This window comes from Leucopleurus acutus, assembly GCF_964270905.1.
Source record: "Leucopleurus acutus genome assembly, chromosome: 16".
Taxonomy (NCBI): Eukaryota; Metazoa; Chordata; class Mammalia; order Artiodactyla; family Delphinidae; genus Leucopleurus; species Leucopleurus acutus.
In genome coordinates, this window is record NC_139158.1 from 75,322,695 (window position 1) to 75,344,390 (window position 21,696).

Here is a 21,696-nt window from a genome sequence, read left to right on the forward strand (position 1 = left end):
ATCTATCTGGCCATAGAAGTGTGGCCAAATTCCTATTTCTGGTTTCTTTAAAAAAAAAAAACAAATATGGCAGGAGGAGGTCCACATTCCTGCCTGGCAATAATGAGCTTCAGCTGAAGAAAAACTGCCCCTTTTCGAGTGAACATGTATTTTTCTCACTTTGCCATAGTCCTCGCCACTCCCTAGTGCCTTCATTTTAGTTGCCCATTTGTAACTGCCTGACCCCCCTCCACAAGAGTTTGCAAACCTTGGCTTCAGGCAAAGAAGGTAAGTGCTAATGGTGCACTAAGAAGCACAGGCCTGGAGGTAATGGTTTGGGGGCCTCTGAACTCCTTCCACACACACACAAACCCATCTCCCAAAGCTCCCCTCTCCACCTCTTAGGCTCCCGCTCACCTCTCCCCACAGCATAGACGTACGGCGGGGCAGCTCCACGGATCTGGAAGCACAGAGCCTCTGGACGATCGGGGACTTTGATGATCCTGCAGCAAGCAAAAGCAGCCATAAGGTAAAGCAGTACTGCTCCCGACAGCCCGGGGGTCACCCCGGGAGCCCCTGCCCCCCAGGCTTTTGGGAAATCAAACCCCAAACAGCAGTAGCACCACGCTGTCCAAACGTATAGAGAAACCTCGTCTAACCAAAGCCCACGGCAGCAGGATCTTTGGCTGATCAGAACCAGCTGGCCCACCCTTGGAGAGTCAGTCCATGCACAGAAATTCCCACTCACCCTCCTACCCCTTCTCCATCATTCTCTTGGTGAGAGGAGGCCTCGTGGCAGCCAGACCAGCACCTTGGCCAGTGAACATTTTATTCAATAATCACAGATTTGGGAGAGTGACAAGTGACCCAGGACATCTTGGTGCTGACTCTAGAAAAATGCCCACGTGTCCCCCAGAGAGCATGATTTGAAAGCCCAGGTGTTGGCCATTCTGCGGTGGGTCACCAGGGCAGAGTGGGCAACACCTTCCCGGGGTCATACAGCAGGTGTCATTAATCCAGGAGCTTCCCTACCAAGGGCGTGCCCCCTACATTGGGCCTTGGATCGTCCCCACCTGCCAGATAAGGCCGTCTTGAGAGCCTGTTCTCAAACACCAGGTATTTCTGGAACTTGAAGCAGGAACGTTCCACCTTGGTGATTTCTGCCACTTCTATATACCAACCAAACTATCAATCATGTTCCTTAAATTGACACGTCTTTTTACTGAAATAATCCTATTTAAAACTTTCCATCACTCTCATCAATAGAAAACCGGGAGCATCTGCCTTAAATAGAAGGGAGAAGTGAAAACCAAATCCACAGGTTATAAAATAGAAAATGCTTCTCCCTGTACCTATATCTGGTACCCGACCACTTCTCTCCACCCCACCATTGCCACGCGGGGCTGGGCCACCAGCCTCCTTACCACTCCCCCTGCTTCTACCTCTGCCCCTGACAATCTCTTCTCCACCTGCAGCCAGAGAGATTCGGCCAGAACCTACATCAGATCATGCTGCCCCTCTGCTCAGAACCTTCCAGTAGCTCCATGGTCCTTAACGTGGGCACAGGCCCTATAGGGCTTGGCTGACCTCATTGCCCACCCCTCTTTCTCATTCACTCTCTTCCAGCCCCATCAGCTTCCTCATTGTTCTTCAAACACACCAGCCACAGTTCCACCCCAGGGCCTTTGCACTCGCTGTTTCCTCTGCCTGGAACCCTCCTCCTCCAGAAGTCCCCTTGATTCGCTCCCTTACCTCCTTCAGGTCTTCACCTCAGTTCTCAGGGGCATCTCCCTGACCACCACCCCTCCACACAGCCCATCTCCTGCCCCAGCTTTATATATTGGTCCACACTCACTACTACCTGAACTACCTGGCTCAGTACGTCTCTTACTTTTCTGCTTTGTTTTTTGTCTGTCTCCTGCTCTACCCTCCAAACAGACTGAGATCTACGAGGGTAGAAATGAATCTATCCAGACGGGGCTGCATCCTCAGAGCCTGACACACCAGTGGGCACACAGCAGGCACTCAAACATCTGTCGACTGAACAAAGGCAGCAGCACTGTGTCACGTGCCTGCAGAAGGAGCCCGAAGCATGGGGAATCGGGACGGCTCGGGCCCCCAGCAACACCTCTAGGACTCGGGCAACTCCTCAACCTGAGAGGAAGGTCGCCAGACACCCCACCCGGGGGGGGACACTCACTCTTTGGCCTTGGTGGCTACCAGGAGACGCAGCGGGCGGCGGGAACAGAAGGACTGGCTGAGGATGGACTCCACCTCTGCGAAGGGCCGCAGGAACACCAGGTCCTCGTTGACGGAGTAGATCTTCCTCCCCACCTGCAGGCCGGCCATCTGGGCGGGGGTGGGGCGGGAGACAAGCACACCAGGTAACTGGCCCCTCCCCTCCCTTCTCCTCCTCACTAAGGAGCCTTGAATGCATTCAGGCAGCACAGAGCCGGCACCAGGCACCAAGCACAACCAGCGGGAGCCCCCCAGGGCGGCCCCGCTCCCCTCTGTGGTAAGCAGTTAGGGCGCTGGGGAGACCCGTTCTGGCCAACGAGCTATGGAGGGAGGCCTACAGGGGACGCTAATGGGAAAGACGCTTTTCCCCTGAGGAGGAGCTGTCAGTGCTTCCCGCCCAGCCGTGTGAGGACACAAGGCATGGACCTGGGGCAGCCACCTTGTGACCACGAGGGCTTGGCCAGGAAAGTCAAAGAGACATCGACCCCGAACCAAGACACAACCACCTCCTTCTCACTGCTTATGTTATTAGAAAAATGAAGCCCCGCGGTTCCTGCCACTGAGGCCAGCACGTGGCTACTTGCAGCCGTACACATTGCTAATCGCTACGAGGAAGCAACCAGAGCACCTGGACAAAGCGGCAGGTGCCTCTCTCCCACCCACCTGCACACCCCCTGGGAACAGCTGAGAGGACCCGGGGCTGAATCCTTGGTTGTCCTGCTCCAGACCTTGTATCCATGTCACAGCAACCCCGGATATTTGTTCCATAATCAGAGTGGATTCAGACCCTCGGGTCGTTTTCATGCACCACCCCGTATGGCCAGCAGGGGGAGCCGGTGGCACATGCTGGGAGGGCAGCCCCAAGCCGTGAGTTCTGCAGACAAGACTGCCCCACCCTCGGTTTCCCCACCAGGGCAATGAACAAGGAGGGACCACTGACATCCCAGGGCTTTCTGAGCTGGCCTGCCTCAAGAAACGAGGAGAGATTCCCCACTTTCCCATCCGCACCCAGCCCGAGCCAGGGCGGCCCCTCTGAGTGGCCTCACCTCCGCCAGCGAGCCCCTCTGGACCGACTTCACCACCACGGCCTTGTTCTTCTCCTCGATGTCGAAGCCATAGTCGTCCTCCTGGGGCAGGATCTGAGGGTCCGAGGCAGGAGAGATGATGAGGCAGGGAGGGGGGCCTGGAGCCAACCCCACCTTGGCCCCCATGGTGAGAACCGTGATCCTGCCAGCTCTTCGTGCCCCAGATCTACTCAGGGTACAGACTGGGGGGTGGGGTGCGGCAGGATGGTGCCAGGACGCAGAAGATGCTCAATACGTATCTGTCACGTGAAGACCCGCCACTGGGCTCGTACTTCAGCCTGCTGCTGACCACACGTATTAGTTTACTCTTCATTGCCTGTCTCCCCTTCCTCTCCCCAACCTGAGGACAGAGCCTCCTTATTTATGCACCACTGTCTCCCCATCTGCTGGCATACAGTAGGTGCTCAATAACAACTTACTGACTTAATGAATAAAATAGATCCAAAGGTATCCGGCCACCAAGAACTTGGGGACAGGAAGGGGGTTTAGGGAGGAGCTGTCCCTCCCCATCACAGGATGACAGGCAGGTTGGTGGGTTCGGGGGGGTCAGTGGTGGTGGGGATGCAGGGAAATGCATTTATTCGTTCAATAGATATGTGCTGAGCTGCTGCCTGTTATATGGGCCAGGTACTTTACTGTTCCAGAAACAGCACTGAACAAGACAGACGGTTCCTGCCCTCGTGCAGCTGACTATCTACTGGGGGAGACAGACTACAAACAAAGAACTATAGAATGTGGTGCAGGGAGTGTATGTAGTTTGAATTAACAAATGACTTAAAGGGACAGGAAGTGGTGTGGCAGCGGGGCCAGAGAAGGTGATATCTGAGCTGAGACCTGAATAAAGTGAGGAACAGAAGTTTATAAAGGGTGGAGAAAAGTGCTTCAGGCGGAGGGCACAGCATGTGCAAAGGCTCTGAGTCGGGCTCCAAGGTACTGGAGGATAAGAAAGAAGATCAGGGTGGCTGGAGTGGGTGGGATAAAGAAGGGGAGAGCACAGGAGATGAAGCCGGAGAGGCATGACGAGTCTTGAAGGCCATGGTGAGAGACTGGATTTATCCTAAGTGTGATTGGGAGTACTGGAGGGCTTTGTTGTGCAATAAATGGGAATTGGAACAGCAGCCCCCATAAGTACTATAGGAAAGAAGTTAATGGAGCTGCCTTCCCATCAGGTGGACTTCAGCCTCTACTCTGGCAATGACAAGAGACCTAACCTCTCCAAGCCTCTCTCCCAGTTGCCTGCTGTGGGCCAGGCCTTAAGATGGAGGCCGCTGCTCACCAGTGGGAGAGAAACAGCATTTGGTGGGCTAGGCTAGTAAAACATCTGAACAGGCTGGTAAATGTTCTACCTTAACTGCAAGGCTATTTATAGCAACTCAACAAGGACAGGGTGACAGCCCAGAAGACACAAGATTTTCGTGTGCAGGAGGAGTCCTGCAGGACTCAGGAGGCCATCCTCCCTGCACAAGGCTAGGCTGGGGTGTGGGGCAGACAAGGGGAGATGGGAAGGAAAAGAAAAGGAGCCCAGCGAGCCCAATCTCATCTGTCAAGAGGGTAGTCTGTCCAGTAAAGCAACCTGGCCTCTGGGCAGCGTTGCTAGCCACCGCCTAGAATCCCCCATACTCTTGGGTACTCCAAGTTGACCTCAACTTCTCCAGCCATAACCTGAAGGTTGCCCAGTTCCCGGGCCTGCAGGCGGGTCTGGGAAGGAAGATGCAGCGGCACAGCTCTGCTCCTACCAGCAGGCGCTTGGCCAGAATGTTCTCCACCAGCTTGAAGTCGCTGCGAAGCTGTTTGTTCTTGCTGCTGGTTCCCTCCATCTCCTCGTCTGCGTGGAAACGGAAGTACTGGGACTCATCCTTGAACTCGCTCTTCTCCAGCACTGTGAACCCACAGACATGCAAGCGCAAGGTCAGGCTCACATGGGAAGCTTTCAGGAGCATATGCCAACTGGCAGCCACGGGCCGGAACCAGCCCCTGGACAAGTTTGGTTTGGCCAGCACGGTGCGCTATTAAGTAAAATCCTGTGCCAATACTAACATATTAGGATATTCGACATAAAAGCCTGGCTTTCTGACTTCCCTTGAAAAAGCTGAACTCGCCCCACTGCTATAAAGGCATATTACAAAGCCATGGTAACAAAACCTGTGTGGAACCACAACAGAAGCAGATTAAAGGCCAGCGGAAGAGAACAGCAATCACATAAGAGGACGCTGTGTTTACGGGAACTCAGCGTCTGATGGATGCCGAACGATCACGTGGAATATTCCACAGATGGTACAGGGAAAACTGACTCACGGGAAAAGAAAAAATAAAACCGGATCCCTACCTCATACCATATACAACAATAAATTCCTTTTGGATTAAACACCTACATAGGAACAGAACAGCTAAAGCTCACCAAACAAGATGCAGGAGAATATCTCTGTCCTAGAGCAGAAAAGGAGCTCATATACGAGACCCCCCAAAAAGCACTATGATAAAATTAAGGACTTCCATTCAGTAGGAAGGCCATAGGCAGGCCGCAGATTCAAAACTAATTGTACTGTCTAAAACCAACAAAGAATAAATACCTAGAATATATAGGAAACTCCAACAAATCAACAGAGAAAGCTGGGAAACTCATCGATAAAAGGGCAAAGGATATGAATGAACAACTAACATATGGGAAAATCTAAGTGGGCAGCAGTTGTATGAACTCACCCTCACTGACAATCAGAAAGAGACCACAGTGAAACCCTTTAGACCAGGGACTAACACACGCAGCCCCTGTGGGCCAAGTGTGGCCCACTCCTGCCTTTTAGAAATAGCTTTATTGGGACACAGCCACACCCATTTATTGACATATTGTCTGGGGTGCTTTGGGGCCACAATGACAGAATTCAATAATTGCAAGAGACTGTATGGTCCACAAAATCTAAAATATTTACCATCTGGGCCTTTACAGAAGAAGTCTTCTGACCTCTGTTCTAAGACAAGTCGCAGGAAAATGAATAAAAAGAACCAGTAACAATCAGCGTGTGATGTGGTCCCTGTGGATTACAATTTAACTAAATACCTTCTCGTGCAGGGCACGCCGGGGATACAGGCTTAAGTTCACTTACTCTGCAGACAAAGAAGGACCTGCTGCACCCCGTTTAAAGACAGGAAGACTGAAGCCCAGAGGAGCTAAATAAACTGCCCAAGGTCACAGAGCCCAGGCTCCTCCTCTTCACCATACTGCCCAGCCTGGCCTGATAGATGGGGGCGAGGACAAATTAAATAAAGGGGAGAAATCGAGGCAATCGTCTGAAGTCAGCAGGTCCCCGAAAGAAGGACAAGCAGCTGCCTTAGCTTTGCGATGTCCCCGCCGTCCCCGAAGACCTTTGGTGACATGGAAAGCATCAGGAGCCCTTCCTTCCTGTCTCCTTCCTTTCCCGGGACAGCTCGCTGTTTGTGAGCACCGTTCTCAGGCCACCTCTATTACCTCCTTGGAGACAACAGACACACAGATTGCTGCTTTCCCCAGAGCTGGGAGCCAGGCCCCAGGAGGCCAGCTGGCTTCCCCTCCACTGTAAACACGAGGCTAAAAGACTCAGGGAGTGGGAAGAGGAAGCACCGTGTTGTGTCTCGTGTCTCGGCTGAAATATGTGGGGAAACATCTGGAATCCCGGAGTCAGGGAGCTCAGCCAGGTGAGAGCCAACCACTCCCAACTTCCAGTCGAGGCCACTGGCCAGGCTTCTTGAGACGGGCACAGATCCACGTTCAAATCCCTGCCCGGCCCCTCCCAACTTCACGGCCGTTTAGCCTCTCTGAGCCTCAGGTTCCTCATCTGTGGGGATAATAACGGCACCAACTTCCCGGGGTGGCTGCGAGGATTAAATGGTGAGCCTCAGTTTCCCTGTATGTGCCCAAGGCACTGGACCGCTGGCCTCTGGGTCCCTCCCCGGGGACACCTCAGAGCCCCGGGAGCTCAGGTCGGACAGCACGGGAGGTGCCCCACGGGCCCCGCCCCGCGCCCCACCCTGCACCCTAACCTGCATTCCGCAGCGGCCACAACCCTAGGATCTGGCCCTTTCCTCTTTCAGCCTATTTCTGAGTTCGTGGCAGGAACAAGGGAGCAAGGACCGCGCCCTGCAGTTTCTCTCCCTGAGTGACCCTGAGGGTGTTGCTGTCGCCTGGGATCACCCCCTCCACAGTGTCCTCAGCTAGCCGCCTTCCCAAAATAGTAGCTGGGGTGGACCCCTAATTACTCTCACCCACAAATGAGAGGCTCTGCCCAGCTGACGGGAGGGGGGGGATGGAGCTGCGAGGGCCCCCGCAGGGAACAGAGCGGCTTTCGGGAATGACCGAGGCTGCCGGGCTCCCGACCTGCCCCAGAGTGAGTCCCAACCCCACAGAGCTGTGGCCACGCTGAGCTCAGATGGGAAGGGAAAGATGGGGAAACTGAGGCCGGGGAGGAGCATGGCTTTGCCGGCAGTCCGCCGAGTCAGGCCCAAAACCGGGCCTGCCGGCTACGAGGCAGGGGGCAAATCCGATGACCTGTCACCCCAGGGGCGCCTCTCTCTCCCTGCTGAAGAGGAAATCCAGCAGCTAGACCAGGGGTAGAAAACTTTGTTTTGCTAAATGAAGTTTTACTGGCTCAGAGCCACACCCACTTGTTTACACATCCCCCTGCAGCTGCTTTTAGGCTACAGGGGCAGAGCTGGGCTGTGACAGAGACTGCGCGGCCTCCAAGGACGAAGATATTTACTGTCTGACCCTCTGCAGACAGAGTCTGCCAACCCCTGAGCTGGAGCACAGAGCAGACGCTGGGAGGAGGAAGGGCCAGAAGCCCTTCCCGAGTCTCAGGCCTCCGCTGCCACCACGTGCATCCAGGCAGCGTGGTCCCTCCTCTGGACTGTGACAGCCGCCTTCTCCCTGGCCTCCTGCTTCCGCCCCCACCCTCACAGACACTCTCCGCAGGCAGCCAGAGGGGACCTGCAGAAGCCCAGCCAGGCACATCCTTCCCCTGCTCAGAAGCCTCCGGGACGCCCAGCTCACTAGAGTAAGAGCCAAAGTCCTCCTCACACACTCACAAGAGTCCAGAAAATGTACTTATTTACTGTCGTGTGATGCGCACACGTGTGTACGGGCACACGAGGGCAAGACTTGCATCCATCGTGCTCACCCCGGTCCCCAGAGCCTAGCACGGTGCCTGCACGCAGGAGGCGGCCTCTGGAAGACAGCAGGATGAGCAAAGATGGAGGGGAGGTGTGGAATCAGCCTCGCAGGGACAGAGCAGCTCCAGGGAGAAAAGCGAATCTGAGCTGGGCCAGGGGGTGAGGAAAGAGAGGAGCCATCCTAGCAGGTGCCCAGGTGACCTCGCTGGGGAGGCACGAATTGAGCAGAAACACTGAAGAAGTGAGCGGGCGAGGCAGGGAGGGAGGGACACCCGGGCGAGAGACACTGCAAGTGACAAGGCCCTGGGGAGTGTTCTGGAAACAGGAGAAAGGCTCCTTAGTGGAGGTTCAAAGTCCACTGTCCCAAAAGGGTGGGAGCCTCAGGGCTCGCCAAGGGCCACAAGGACAGGCCACAGAGCTCAGTGGTTGACATGTGGCCTGCGACGCCAGCCTGCCTGGGTTCAAATCCCAGCCCCTCCTTGTCAGGTGACCTTGAGCAAGTGTCCCAGCTGCCTGAGCTTCCATTCCTCGTTTACAGACGGGGATGACATTCTTACCAACATCAAAGGATCGATCGCCCCAAGGACGAAACTCATTACTACATGCAGAGTTCTTAGGAGGAGGCCGGGCACGCAGAGTATCACTTCTGTGTTAACTGAAAATGGTGTCAATGGAACCATTTTCTCCCTCCCTCTCCCCAGCTTCCTGCCCCAGGACCATCTCGGACCGTCTGCCCCTCTCCCTCTTAGGTGCTTCTCCCTGTGTGGGGAGGAGTGAGGCATCTGAGGGGCGAGGCCCCGCCTGGCCTCCTTTCTCTCATGCTCACAACCCGCCCGTCCTCTGTCCCCACGGACCCCTCTCCTCTCCTCTCCTCTCCTCCCCGGATGCCCGTGGGCCAGGTCCGCGTCGTCCACCCTCACTGCCCACCCTGGGAGGCCACATCCCATGAGGGAGGAAGGGCTTAGGAAGTCCATGGATTTGACCTCACATCCGGTCTGTGTTTTTCAGCCAATCTTTACCAGCCACCTTGGTCCCCACTGGCCACCTGAAGTGATGTCCCCATCAGTGAAGAACGGGGCGGGTGGGGTGGGGAAGGGCAGCACAGGCCCACTCGGCATCCAGCCCGGGCTCACCCACGGGCACGCTGGGCAGCCGCCAGCCCACCACTTGCTCTCTCTGGGCCTCAGTTTCCCCCTGCCATAAAATGCACCAGGGACCAGGGTCCCTGCCAGCTCTTCTGTTCCAGGACAGGACCCCCACCCCACCCCGGGGAGACTGGGCTGAAGGGGAAGGGGCGGATTACCGTGGTGCATGAAGCCATTGTTACACAGGCCCACACCAAGCGCCACCGCCTCCTCGCGTGTCTGGCAATCGCCCTGGAACAGAACAAGAAGCAGAGGGTGTTAGGTGGACCCGCTGAGCCAAGGGGCTGAGCCAGGCTGGGAAAAAGCCCACCACCACCGGGAATGGAGACTCCACGAGGGCAGGGATGTGTGTCTGTCTTGTTTCCTGTGGTATCCCCCAACCGTGTCTGTGACTGTTATTAATAAACACCAAACAAGAGAAGTATTTGACTGCATGTTAATTATTTACATGTGAGAAATGCATGGTGTGCCATAAACACCACAGACGAGCAAGGGCGATTTTATGTGGCAGACACTGCCGGCTGCCCAGCAACAACCCTCCCCGGCCCCATCCCGCCCTAGCACTGAAACCCTCACTCTTACAGACAGCAATTCATCTACCTAGACAACCACAGATCCCAGCCTCCTTTACAGCTAGAGGTGGCCAATGAGATATAAGCAGAAACCACTGATAGGGAGCTCTGGCAAAACATTCTTTGTCCCCGGTCCTTCCTTTCTCTTCCTCCCGCCTGGAACAAAGGTGCGATGGCTGGAGCTCCTGCAGTCACCCTAGAGCACAACGTGACCTCAAAAATAGAAACATACTAAGGATGGCAGAGCAAAAAGAAAGAGCAGGGGTGGTCTTCAAAGATATCATGAGATTGTACTAGCAGCTCTGGACCACCAACCTCTGGGCTTCTCTCATACCAAAGAAAAATAAACCCCTAATTTGTTTCAGCCTCTGTAGTTGGCTCTCTGATACTAGAACTCAAGTTCAACTCCTAACTGACCTGGCTCCTCCCTGAGCAGAGGAACCCAAGGTCAGGGAACAGCTGGTGCCGATTCTCCCCGAGAGTGTGCCCTGGAGACGGTGCCCCTCTGCGCCTGCTCCCGAGAAGCTGGGAGTCTCCTGGTGCCAACTCCTCCTAGGACCTGGCTCCTGGGTCTCCCCCTGACTCTCTGGGTGCTCTGTGGACTTCTCAATAAGTCACCTTCTCTTTTTTACTTTCCTTAAGTTAGCCAGATACTGTTTCTGTTTCTTGCAACTCAAATCATCTCAGTATATCCAGGCAAAGTATGTGAGTTGTGTGTGTACGTAGGGGAAGTGACAGGCCAAGGAAACAGCACGGACAGAGGTCCAGAGGTGGACAAAGCTTAGAGTACAGAAAATAACATGGCCGGCGAAAGCAGGGTGAGTGAGAAGTTCAGCTCTAAGGAAAAGGCCTTTGATCTATTGTGTTCCCTGCTGAAGCCTAAGTGCTTAGAACAGAGCCTGGCATGCAGTAGGTGCTCGGTACATACTTCCTGATTGAATAAAGACATTGTCAGCAGGGACTAACTCATGCATTAGTCTGTGGCCAGGTCAATGGGCTTCGCTCCGCTCAGCCAGCCTCTCGTTTAAAATACTGCCCAAGGGAGAAGTTATTCCAAGAGGCACTGGCCCGACAGAGCCAGGCCAGAGGCCTCCACTGTTGGTGTATCCCCCCCAGGCCCCTGCCAGCAGCGGAGGGGCCAGGGAGGGAATTCCTCAGCTACAGCAGAAATGAATTCAGAGCTGCAGGCCCCAGCCTGCCAAGGCCCCAGCAGAGCCTGGGGGAGCCACTGGCCTCAGCTGCTCTAGCTGCCCCAGGCTGACTCAGAGATGACAAATCTGTCCTGCGGGACCGCGGGCCAGTGGCTGGAGAGCCAGCACGCTCACAGCCCCGCCAGCAGGGCGGCCATCCATGCAAGAGGCCACATCCGGAGCAGCCGCCCCCAGCTGTGAGGGGCCCAGGAGGCGGGCAGGCCCAGCCCTGCAGCCCAGGGGGCCCGGGCAGGCGTCTGGAGCCCACCTAGCTTTCCGAAGCTCTCACATCCTGGGCTCCCAGCCCATCCCAGCCCGTCCCGGCCTCTCTTCTCTTCAAAGGGCCCTGGGGTGACCCATGGGGTGGCTCCCAAAGTGAGAACAGCACAGGGATTCTCTGTTCAAGAGTGAAATATGCCAACGCGGGATGTGTCCACCGCCTGAAAAGCAAGCCCCCACCCCACATGCTGCCAGCCGTGGGGAAACCGGAAGTCATCCAGTCCCCATTTTCTCCCCTCCCAGAGGAAGGCACAGGCACACACAGCCCTGTGCAGTGAACCTCCGCAGCACACTTCCCCTTCATCCCCCACTCGCCCACCAGCCCCCCTCACTGCGGGCTCCATCCACGACGGCCTCCTTGCTGCTCCTTCCACACACGACATGAGACCCCACCTCAGGGCCTTTGCACCTACTCCTTCCTCCCCCTGGAATGCCCTGCCCTGGCTTTTCAGGTCTCAGTGCCCATGTCAGCTCCTCCTAACTACCTAGATGGTCAACCCAGAGGCAATCGCTCTTATTAACCCCATTTGACAGATGAAGAAATTGAGGCACAGACAGGCTTGGCACTTGCCCAAGTTTACAGCATGAGAGTGGAATCCTTTTACAGCCGGACCTTCCCTCCAAGTTACAAATAGGGAAACTGAGGCTCCAGGAGGGGAGGAGAGTTACCCAGCGTTACGGCCAGGGCTCCTGCCCTGTCCTTGTTTATCCTTTGTTGCCTCTGCTAGTGCCTTGAGCTGCCGGCCTGGCCCTTTGCCTGCTCACCCACCCCAGCCTTGCCACCCCACCCCAGATGCTAGAAACCCCGCCGCCGTCAGCACTGCCATCTGCCTGAGCATGGAGGTCAGCATAGCGGGTGCTCAGGGCACATTTCTGCGGAGCCGGAACAGGAGCCGGCAGATATGAGCCATCCCGCACCTGGCTCCTGGCCTGTCCCTGCTCTCTCCTGCCCCAGCCCACCGACCCCCGCCCTCCTTTTGACGGCCACAGCCTAGGGCATCCTGGAGTCCAGGCAGCACAGACCAAAAAACCATGAGCAAAGAGGTGAGGAGAGCAAACCCTGGAGCTGGATCCCCCGGGTTTAAACCCCTGTTTGGCCAACCGTGACCGTGGGGAATTCCTTAACCTCTCTGACTTTCATTTCCTCATTTGTACTTTTTATCCCCAGACTTGCCCTTGACTTTCCAAGGCCTCTGCCACCTCTCAGTGGTATTCCCCACTCAGACTCCACAGTACAAGCTATAATCAATACAGAGGATTATTATTACAATTTCTATTATTATTGACTACCAAGGCGTCATGAAGGCCCCCCACCATACACAATCTTATAGGAGTACCTCGTTTCTGTGTATCCTGAGGCAAGTTACATAATCTGAGCCTCAGTTTCCTCATCAGTACGATGGGGACAACAACTGTTTTCTGAAGATTAAATGAGATAATACACACAGAAGATCAGAAGTGATACAGTACATAGCTTGTCAATCAAATGACTAATACCCGCCTTATCCTCTGAGCTAAAAGAACTCTCGTTCATCTGAGTAGTTGGTAGGGAGCCCTTCCCCCAGCCTCAAGGGATGAATTCTGAGGAATTCTAAGGCACTCTCAGCAATCCTTATTGTTTCCCCCAGGGAGTGGTTTAGGGGTACATGAGGGACCCACCTGGCCATGAGACCTAATGGGAAGACCACTGGGCAAGGGAGGGGACTGGGGGAAGTTTCCTCTCCTAATAAAAATAGTGAGAAAGCTCTTTCCAACTGCCCCTGCTGCCTGCCTTTGGCCATAGGTCTACATAGATGTGATACCTGGAGCTGTGGCAGCTGTCTTATGACAATGAGGCAGCTGGCAAGATGGCAGAGCAAAAAGATGGAAAGAGCATGGGTATAAATGGCATTGTTGAGCTCTAGGACCATGAACTCTGGACGCCTAGTTATATGGGCAAAAAATGTCTTTACTGTATAATTTAGATTTCCTATTATGCGAGAGAAAAATGTCTTGACTGTGTAAGTCAGGTTTCCTACTATGTGCAGCCAAAAGTATTTCTAGCTGATCTAAGGGGTTTCAATCAACATTTTGTTTCAAGGAGCATAATGACCTAGAGTTAGAAATGAACATGTGTTCAAAGCAAAATAACCCTGCTGAACTACACAATTATATGTTTTCTTCTTGACTTGCCTGCTAAAGTGCAGGTGGGGATGACTCTTGAAATCAAGACCTGCTGTAAGCAGTCTTCAAGGCCACATCCTCATCACCAACCTCTCCCCCACAGAGAGACCCACACGCACACCGTCCCCCCCTTTCCCTGACCCGGGGCCAGATGCCAGCTGTCGTTCGGTCAGTCGCATGGAAGCCATCCTATGTCAACTCCAATTAGCTTCCCTGTGTCCCCAGACCAGGCCAAGCCATGCGAGGCCTGCTGAAGCGGACAGAGGGTCAGCTGCAACCTTCACTCCACCATCCGCCCCCTGCCTCCACTGTGACTGTATGCTGGGGGATGGCGGCAGGGGGCGGGGAGGGGGGGGTCCTCTGGACCAACTGACAATGACTCGGGCTACTCCATGGGGCCTTCGGCCAGGATCACAGCTAATCTGACAGCACGGGCCACAAGCAGGCCCCTGCCGTGCCCAACACCGATCATAAAGAGAAACCAACAGAGGCCGCTGCTCTGGCCGGTTCTCCTCCTTGCCGGGGTGCTCCAGGGCGCACTCTTGAGCCTCCCAGCTCAGCCAAGGGCCTTGCAGTCATTCAGGACTCCTGTGTCTCTCACCACTGCCGCCCGCTCCGTCCATTCAACAGCAGACTCCGTTAGGTCTCCCTTCAAAGAATCCCAGACCTGACCACTCTTGTCCCCTCCCCCGCGGCCACCCGGTTCTCAGCCACCACGCTCCCCACCGGCAGTTCTGAAGCCGCCTCCTCACTGGTCCCCCGACAGCCCGAGCATCTTATCCCACCGAAGTCAGCTGCTGTCCCACCTGTGCTCAGAGCCCTGCAGTGGCCCAAATCCTCCCAAGAGCTCACAAGGCCCCTTGGGGCTGGCTGCCCACCAGCTTCCCCATCACCCTCCCTCTCGCTCACGCCACTCCAGCCACACTGGCCTCTCCCCACCCCCAGACCCTCCAAGCTCACCCCACTCAGAGCCTCCGAGCTGCTGTCCGCTCAGAGAAAGCTCCGGCCCCAGACGGCCCCCTGGCTCGTTCCCCACCTCCCTCCGGTCTCTATTCCAAGGTCCCTGCTCAAAACACCACCTTCTCTGCCGCCTGTGAACAACCACATCCCCACCCACCCCCGTGAAAGGTCGACTCCCGCCCGCAGCTCCCCCCGAGCTGGCACCTAGCACCAGCTAACGAAGTGTTTTACTACTTTTCCTGGTTTATTAAACGCCTCTCCTACCCCTCACCAGAATTTAACATCCACGAGGGCAGGAGCATTGTCTGTCTTGTCCACTGCTGTCCCCCCAGAACCCAAAACAGTGCCTTATACACAGCAGGTGTTAGGAGGAAGAAAGGGATGAGCCCATGAGCCCTCTTGTCGGATTTTTCTACACTCTCTTCTGCCCCGTCATTGCAAATACCACCCAGGAGGTGACAAGGAACAGAGTATCTGCGGTAGAGATGCCTCCTGAGCAGCAGGTGTGCAAAGCCTGCCCCTCCCCCGCCCACCTCCTCCACTCCACTAGGGAGTACAGTGGGCACCCCAAAGGCAGCGCCTTTCCACGGCCAAGGAGAATGCTCAACTTCTCCCCCCACCCCCCACCGCCTTCCCATTACTGTGAACGAAGGGAAAACCCACCGCCCCAAAACCCCAGGACCTATCCGTGACCCCTTCCCAGCCCCAGAGCGGTGCATCCTGTGATTCCATCTCCAGATATTTCCCAGGTTCACTGACTTCTCATCAGCTCGGTAACCCACCCCACTCCCAGCTCAGGCCTGGGATTCGCCACTTAAGGCAAAGTCCACATAGCGCCTTGAAACCAACAGTCAGCCGTGGAGCTCAGGAAACACGAGGCCACAAAGGTCCAAGGTGGGGAGAAGCAGCGTTTCAGAGAGCCCTACACCCCGGCACGCCTGGGGTCTGAACGAAGAACCTAAACCACAAGATAAATCACCCCTCCCCTGTCACAGCCCACTCAGAAGATGGGACCCCAAACAGACTGCCCCTCGGCTCTCCCCAGCCGTCTGTTCCTGCACCCCCAAGTCCCTCTGTAATTTCTTCAGCCTTCCTTCCACACTGCGTGGAATTTTGAGGCACCCTGAATCCTTTGGGAAGGAAATGAGGAATTATTTTAATAACAGTTCCATTTACTAAGCAACTACTCTGTGCCAGGCGCTGTTCTAATAAGCACTTTAGATGATTGACTCACTGAATCCTCAAAATAATCTAAAGGGGAAGGTATTGTTTTGAGCTTCATTTTACTGGTGTGGAAACTGAGGCACAGAGAGGTTAAGCGGCTTGTCCAAGATCACTCAGCTGAGAAGTGGCAGTGCTGAGATTTGAACCCAGGTCTGCCTGGCTATAAATAAAGCACATGCTCTGAGCTGGCTTCAGGGGATCCTAAGGAGGGGGCAGTGTGCGGTGTAGTGCAATGGTTAGCACCTCTGTGCTTCCCAGCTGTGCAAATCTGAATTCAAATCCAAGGTCATTTTAAGACCTCCCGCATCTTAGGGCCCCACATCATAGCAAACATATTAAAATGCACATACATCCTACATTAAATACGTTTTGGGGGCTTGAAAATTTTTTTTCAAGAATTTTTCTAAACTTGATTTTGAAGTTATTTGACGCCAAGAAGCATTTACTTTACATAGATTGGCTATGATTTCTAGGCAATCATCAGGAATTTGTTCGACATGAGAAAATCCAGGCAACAAATTGTTTTTGAATGGAATGAAGTTTCTATGAATGCTAAACTTAACAATTAATAAGGCTGCCATAAAGCTGCACTCTATGAAAGTTTAAACATTTAGATTTCACAGTTGTCTTCTTGTCTTTGGAGACATTACGTTCTTCTTACAGACTATGAATGAACATTCTTGCAGGCTCCCTGAAAAGTTTGCAGAAATGAGGCCTAAGTACGTACGATGCACCCATCCGATTTCCAGCTTTACTGCTGCCAGGCTGTGTGCCCTTGAACCAGGCACTTGGCCTATCTGGGCCCCAGTTCCCTATCTGGAAATGGGTTGGAGGACTCAATGAGATACTGCACAAAGTCCAGACAGGGCCTGGCCCAGAGTAAGTGCCCTGCAAACAGAAGCCATAAGGTATAAGAGGCAGGTAGGTAAGAGTGTCCACGGCACCTCGATGGAACAAATCACCTTTGGGAAGTTGCAGCAAAATCAGCACAGAGATTTTTCCAAGACTCTGCCCGGCCCCCACTCACTGGGAACCTAGGATAAGGGAATAGCTTGGCAAGCCCTATATGGAGGCTCTGTGGCAGGATGAGACCAACTTGTCCCAGTTTGCCCGGGACCGTCCCACTTTTAAAAAGGAAAGCCTCAAGGTGGCAGCCACCCAAGTGTCCCTTAACTGATAGATAAATAAAATGTGCTCTATCCTCAAAAGAGAATATCATTCAGCCTTTAAAAGGCAGGAAATTCTGATACAGACTACAACGTGGATGAACCCTGAAGACATTAAACTGAGTGAAACAAGCCAGACACAGAAGTACAAACACTGCATGATTGCACCTACACAGGGCACCTACAGCCGGCCAACTCAGAGAGAAAAGTGGAAGGACGGCTGCCAGGGGCCGGGGGGAGGGAGGAATGGGAAGTTACTATTTAATGGGGACAGAGTTTCAGTTCTGCAAGATGGAAAGAGCTCTGGAAGTGCATGGGGGTGATGGCTGTGTAATAATGGAAGTGGACTTAGGGCTACTGGACTGTACACTTAAAATTGGTTAAGATGATCAATGTTATATTATGTGTATTTTACCACAATTAAAAAAATAATTAAAAAAATTTTTTTAAACCTCAAAGGCCAACATCCTGGTTAGCCCCTCAGGCCTGGGCAGAGGGGACGACGGGTCACATTTGCTTGGAGGGGCTCTCACCTGGGCCAGCAGCCAGTCCACCAGCTTGCTTCCGGGCAGCACCGACTTGTACGTCTTCAGGTGGTAATCGCGGTCCCTGTGGAGAGGAAGCAGGCCGTGAGCAGATCAGGGAGGAGGGAGGGGAAATAGTCCCAATGTCCCTACTCAAAGAGCTCGGGGTCCGAGGATCGCCAGGCTCTCCAGCCACGGGTCAGAGGCAGGGGGGTCGGGGAGAGCAGCAGGCAGGGAGTCCAGCCCTGACTCCACACCTCACTCACAGTGTCACTGAGGGCAGGTCTGTCCCAACCCAGGACCCCATCCTCACCAACAGCATCAAGGGGCAGGAGTAGGTGGCTCTAAGGCTCTGGAAGCTTTCCCCAGCCTGGGGCTCTCAAGCAGGGATGGCTATGCCCCCCAAGGAACACCTGGCCGTGTCTAGTGACATTTTTGGCTGCCATGACCTGGCTGGGGGGCGGAGTGCGGAGGTACTACCAGCAACCAGCAGATAGACACCAGGATGCTGTTAAACATTCAAAACTGCCCAGAACAGCCCCCAAACAATTATCCAGACCAAAACGTCAAAAATGCTGAGCCTGCGGAACCCTGATTTACTCTGAGTAATGAGAAAAACTTCCAATTCTTTCCTTTTGTTTTGCTGTTAACATTCGTGTGTCTAAAGGTAACAAAACAATACCGACATGGAAATGCTTCTCCGTGGGCTGGTGTGGGCAAGTCAGGACAGAGCAGAAGGCAGGGGGCTGTCAGGGTCCTAGTTCTTTGCTTTGACCTGTTGTAGCAACTAATTCCTGCCAAGTCTTGGTACAAAGGGTTGTGCGGACCTTGCCGCCAAACTGCAACAATCTCTCAGCCTTTGAAGCTGACGAGAGTGAGTTTCTGCGGCCGGGCCCTGTCGGGGCTGAGAAAGGCCGGTTGGGGAGCCCCTGTCGGGGCTGAGAAAGGCCGGTTGGGGAGCCCCTGTCGGGGCTGAGAAAGGCCGGTTGGGGAGCCCCTGTCGGGGCTGAGAAAGGCCGGTTGGGGAGCCCCTGTCGGGGCTGAGAAAGGCCGGTTGGGGAGTTCTTCTCAGGCTTTCAGGAACTGAGGAGCCCAGCAGGTCACGTGCGCGGTAACTGGGGACCCGCTGCCAGCCCAGCCACTTCCTCCTCTGGGGGCCGATAGAGAGGCCTCTCCTGCAAGGGCCAAGGCTGGACCCGGGCGGCCCCGCCTGCCTCCTGGGCCTGCACAAAGGCAGCAGGGGAGGAGCCAGCGGGGCAGGTCTGGAGGTGAAAGGGGCTCCCTGGGCCTGGCCTCCAGCGAATGCTGGGAAAAGACTCTTCCTCTCTGCTCCTGAGAGGTGACAAGAGCTGTCAAGACAGAGGGCAGAGGTCTCTGTAGCTGGTAAGGACCAGGTCACCCTCCCTGTGCCTTCGTCCACAGCCACAAGCTTCACAGTAAAGACAACCACCAATCACTGGCACTGACAGAGCCTTCACTGTGTGCCAGGCGCCAGTCAAATTTAATCTTCAAGATCAGCCAAGGGGTGTGAGCTATTCTTATGCCCATTTCACAGATGCAGAAACAGAGGCAAAAGAAGTTAATTACCTTTCAACAATCACTCAACAAACATTTACTGAGGGCTCCTTTGCCCTGGACTGCGTTCTCCAGTACATGGCGGTTTTTCAACCAATTAATGTTAAATCAGAGTTAAGATTACACTCTTCAGTCTCAAGAGTGTGAAACCCACGTGTGACTAGTGGCTACTGCATTGGACAGCACAGGCACAGAGCATCTCTATCAGTGCGGGAAGTTCTACTGGCCAGCACCACTCTAGGTGTTGTCAAGGGTCTGGGGACACAGCAGTGAGCAAATTCCCTGCCCTTGGTGAGTGTACAATTCCCTGGGGTACAGACAGTATACAGACTAAGAAATAAATATACAGTATGTCAGCTACTGACAAGCTTCAAGAAGAAAACCAAAGTGAAGTAAGGAGGGTAGCGTGTTCCAGATGGTGATGTTTTATACACATGGTCAGGGAGGGGCCCTCTGAATTGGAGACATTTGAAGTAAGGAAGCAGATATGCAGATATGTAGGGGAAGAACACCCCAGGCAGAGGAAACAGCAACTGCAAAGGCCCTGAGGTGTATCCTATTATTATCCCCATTCCACAGAGGGAAAAGTTGAGGCCCCAGCAGGTTAAATAACTGCCCAAGAGCATACAGCCGCTGACTAGCAGGCTGAGATCCAGAACTAACACCCTTCACCACCACACTGCAGTGTTTCCCACAAATTTACTCACTTGACCCTCATGACAAACCTACAGGGTAGGTACAGTTATTAGCCCCATTTGATGGAGAAGGAGACTGAGGCTCAGACAGGTTAAGTTATTGGCCCAAGGCCACACAGCTGAGAAGAGACAGAGGTGAAACTGAAGCCTGGAGAGAGTAACTTACTTGATCACAGGGGTGTAGAGGCTGTGAAGACGGCAGTAAAGCCTCACACCCTGAAAGAGAAAAAACGGGAGTCTGTGATCAGGCCACATCCTTCAGGGGCCTCCAAATCCAGGCTGCTGGGAGAGAGGGTGGGGGGAGAGGGGAGACTGGTGAGGGCAGTGGAGAACAGGTCACTGGGGCAGAGGCCTGCTCTGCGGTGACTGTGGGGTCAAGGTCATGGGGTCAGGGTGGAGGGGTTCCCACCTTGGACATGATGTCCTCCAGTTCACTCCGGGCCTTGTAGGTGCCGTCGTCGTAGCGGAAGCGGTACATCACCTGCTCGTTCTTGAACTGGTGCTTGTCAGAGACTGGAGGGACCCCAGGGCTGGTGAGGCTGGGCGCCCCCTCGGCCCCTCCTGACCCACGCCCACCATCCTCACTCTCCACTCGGCCAGGCTCCATGCCAAGCACACTTTCTCCAAAGCCCCTGCCCACACTCCAGGTCCTCCGGCTACGTGCAGGGCCCGCTGAGACCCACAGCTGGGGGCTGGGGCATCTGCCGGTCTCATGAGAGGCCCAGAAATGCCCGCTCCAGTCTGCCCTGAGGCCCACCTGCCCAGCATCTCCCTGGAGCTAGATCACGAAGCAGGCTGGGGTGTGAGACCCCACCGTCAAGATTTATGAACCCATCTCTACACAACGGCCCCGAGTCGCCCCTAGCGCTTCCCTGTCTCACTCCCCACTTTGGATCCATTAGCTGATCCTGTAGGCTCTCCCTTCAAACCATGAAGGAACAGCTGGCCACACAGAAGTGCAGAAATGGCCTCTGAGTTAGTGGAAGCACAGCACTGCTGAGCTCTGACCTGGTCCTACTGTTCGGCCCCCCAGGCCTAGCCTGCACTCACCATGGTGGATGATACCGTTCTCCAGCAAGGCTTGGCCCAGGTTCACGCCTTCTTCCGTCTTGCTGATTTCGCCAATTTCCAGGAGCCAGGCAACAAACTCACTGCCAGGAACATGACATGCGGTTGAGAGGACCTCCCCAGTCCTGAGGCCACAGGGGCCAGCACTGAACTGGCCTGGCCCCCCCGACTCCCAGGAGTGACAGCCAGAACTGCCCACAGGAAAGCAGAGCTTAGGACACCACAGGCCTGGGGGTCGTGCTGAGGCCAGATGCTTTTCCCCAAGACCAATGGCAGAGGGGTGGGTGTGAGCAGACCCAGGCACCGCCTCAGGCTCACTGGATGGATGGATGGATGGATGGATGGACGGACGGGAGGATGGATGAGAGAGACAGAGAGAGGGGATGGACACATGAGTGGATAAATGAATGAAAAGTGAGCAGATGACTGGATGATCTGACAGGCAGACAAATGACTAGGTGGCTGGGAAAATTAGTGGGTAGGTGGGTGGGGAGGGCAACAGATGGGTGGGTGATAAGTGGAGAGATTACTGGGTAGATGAGTGGGGAGATGGATGATGGCTGGCTGGCTGAATGAACAGACAGAGGGAATGAAGAAACCAATAAGCAGGAAGAAATAAGGACCCAGAAAGATGATTGTGGAGAGTCAGAAGAGCTAAGGGTGATCAAGTCATCTCATTCTCCCACTTAAAACC

The 21,696-nt window shown here is 54.6% G+C and overlaps 1 protein-coding gene across 1 annotated transcript in view; it reads right to left on the bottom strand.

The window, feature by feature from the left end:
• The window catches only part of PREX1 (phosphatidylinositol-3,4,5-trisphosphate dependent Rac exchange factor 1), a 197,231-nt gene that overhangs the window by 31,039 nt on the left and 144,496 nt on the right, over positions 1-21,696 (bottom strand). Inside the window, exons 11-19 of the mRNA XM_082858089.1 lie at positions 20,985-21,085; positions 20,344-20,447; positions 20,101-20,150; positions 17,674-17,749; positions 9,745-9,817; positions 5,039-5,181; positions 3,264-3,356; positions 2,180-2,328; positions 397-482 (exon numbers count right to left, since the gene is read on the bottom strand). Coding sequence (XP_082714215.1) covers positions 397-482; positions 2,180-2,328; positions 3,264-3,356; positions 5,039-5,181; positions 9,745-9,817; positions 17,674-17,749; positions 20,101-20,150; positions 20,344-20,447; positions 20,985-21,085 — 875 coding nt within the window. The remainder of the gene's footprint in view (positions 1-396; positions 483-2,179; positions 2,329-3,263; positions 3,357-5,038; positions 5,182-9,744; positions 9,818-17,673; positions 17,750-20,100; positions 20,151-20,343; positions 20,448-20,984; positions 21,086-21,696) is intronic.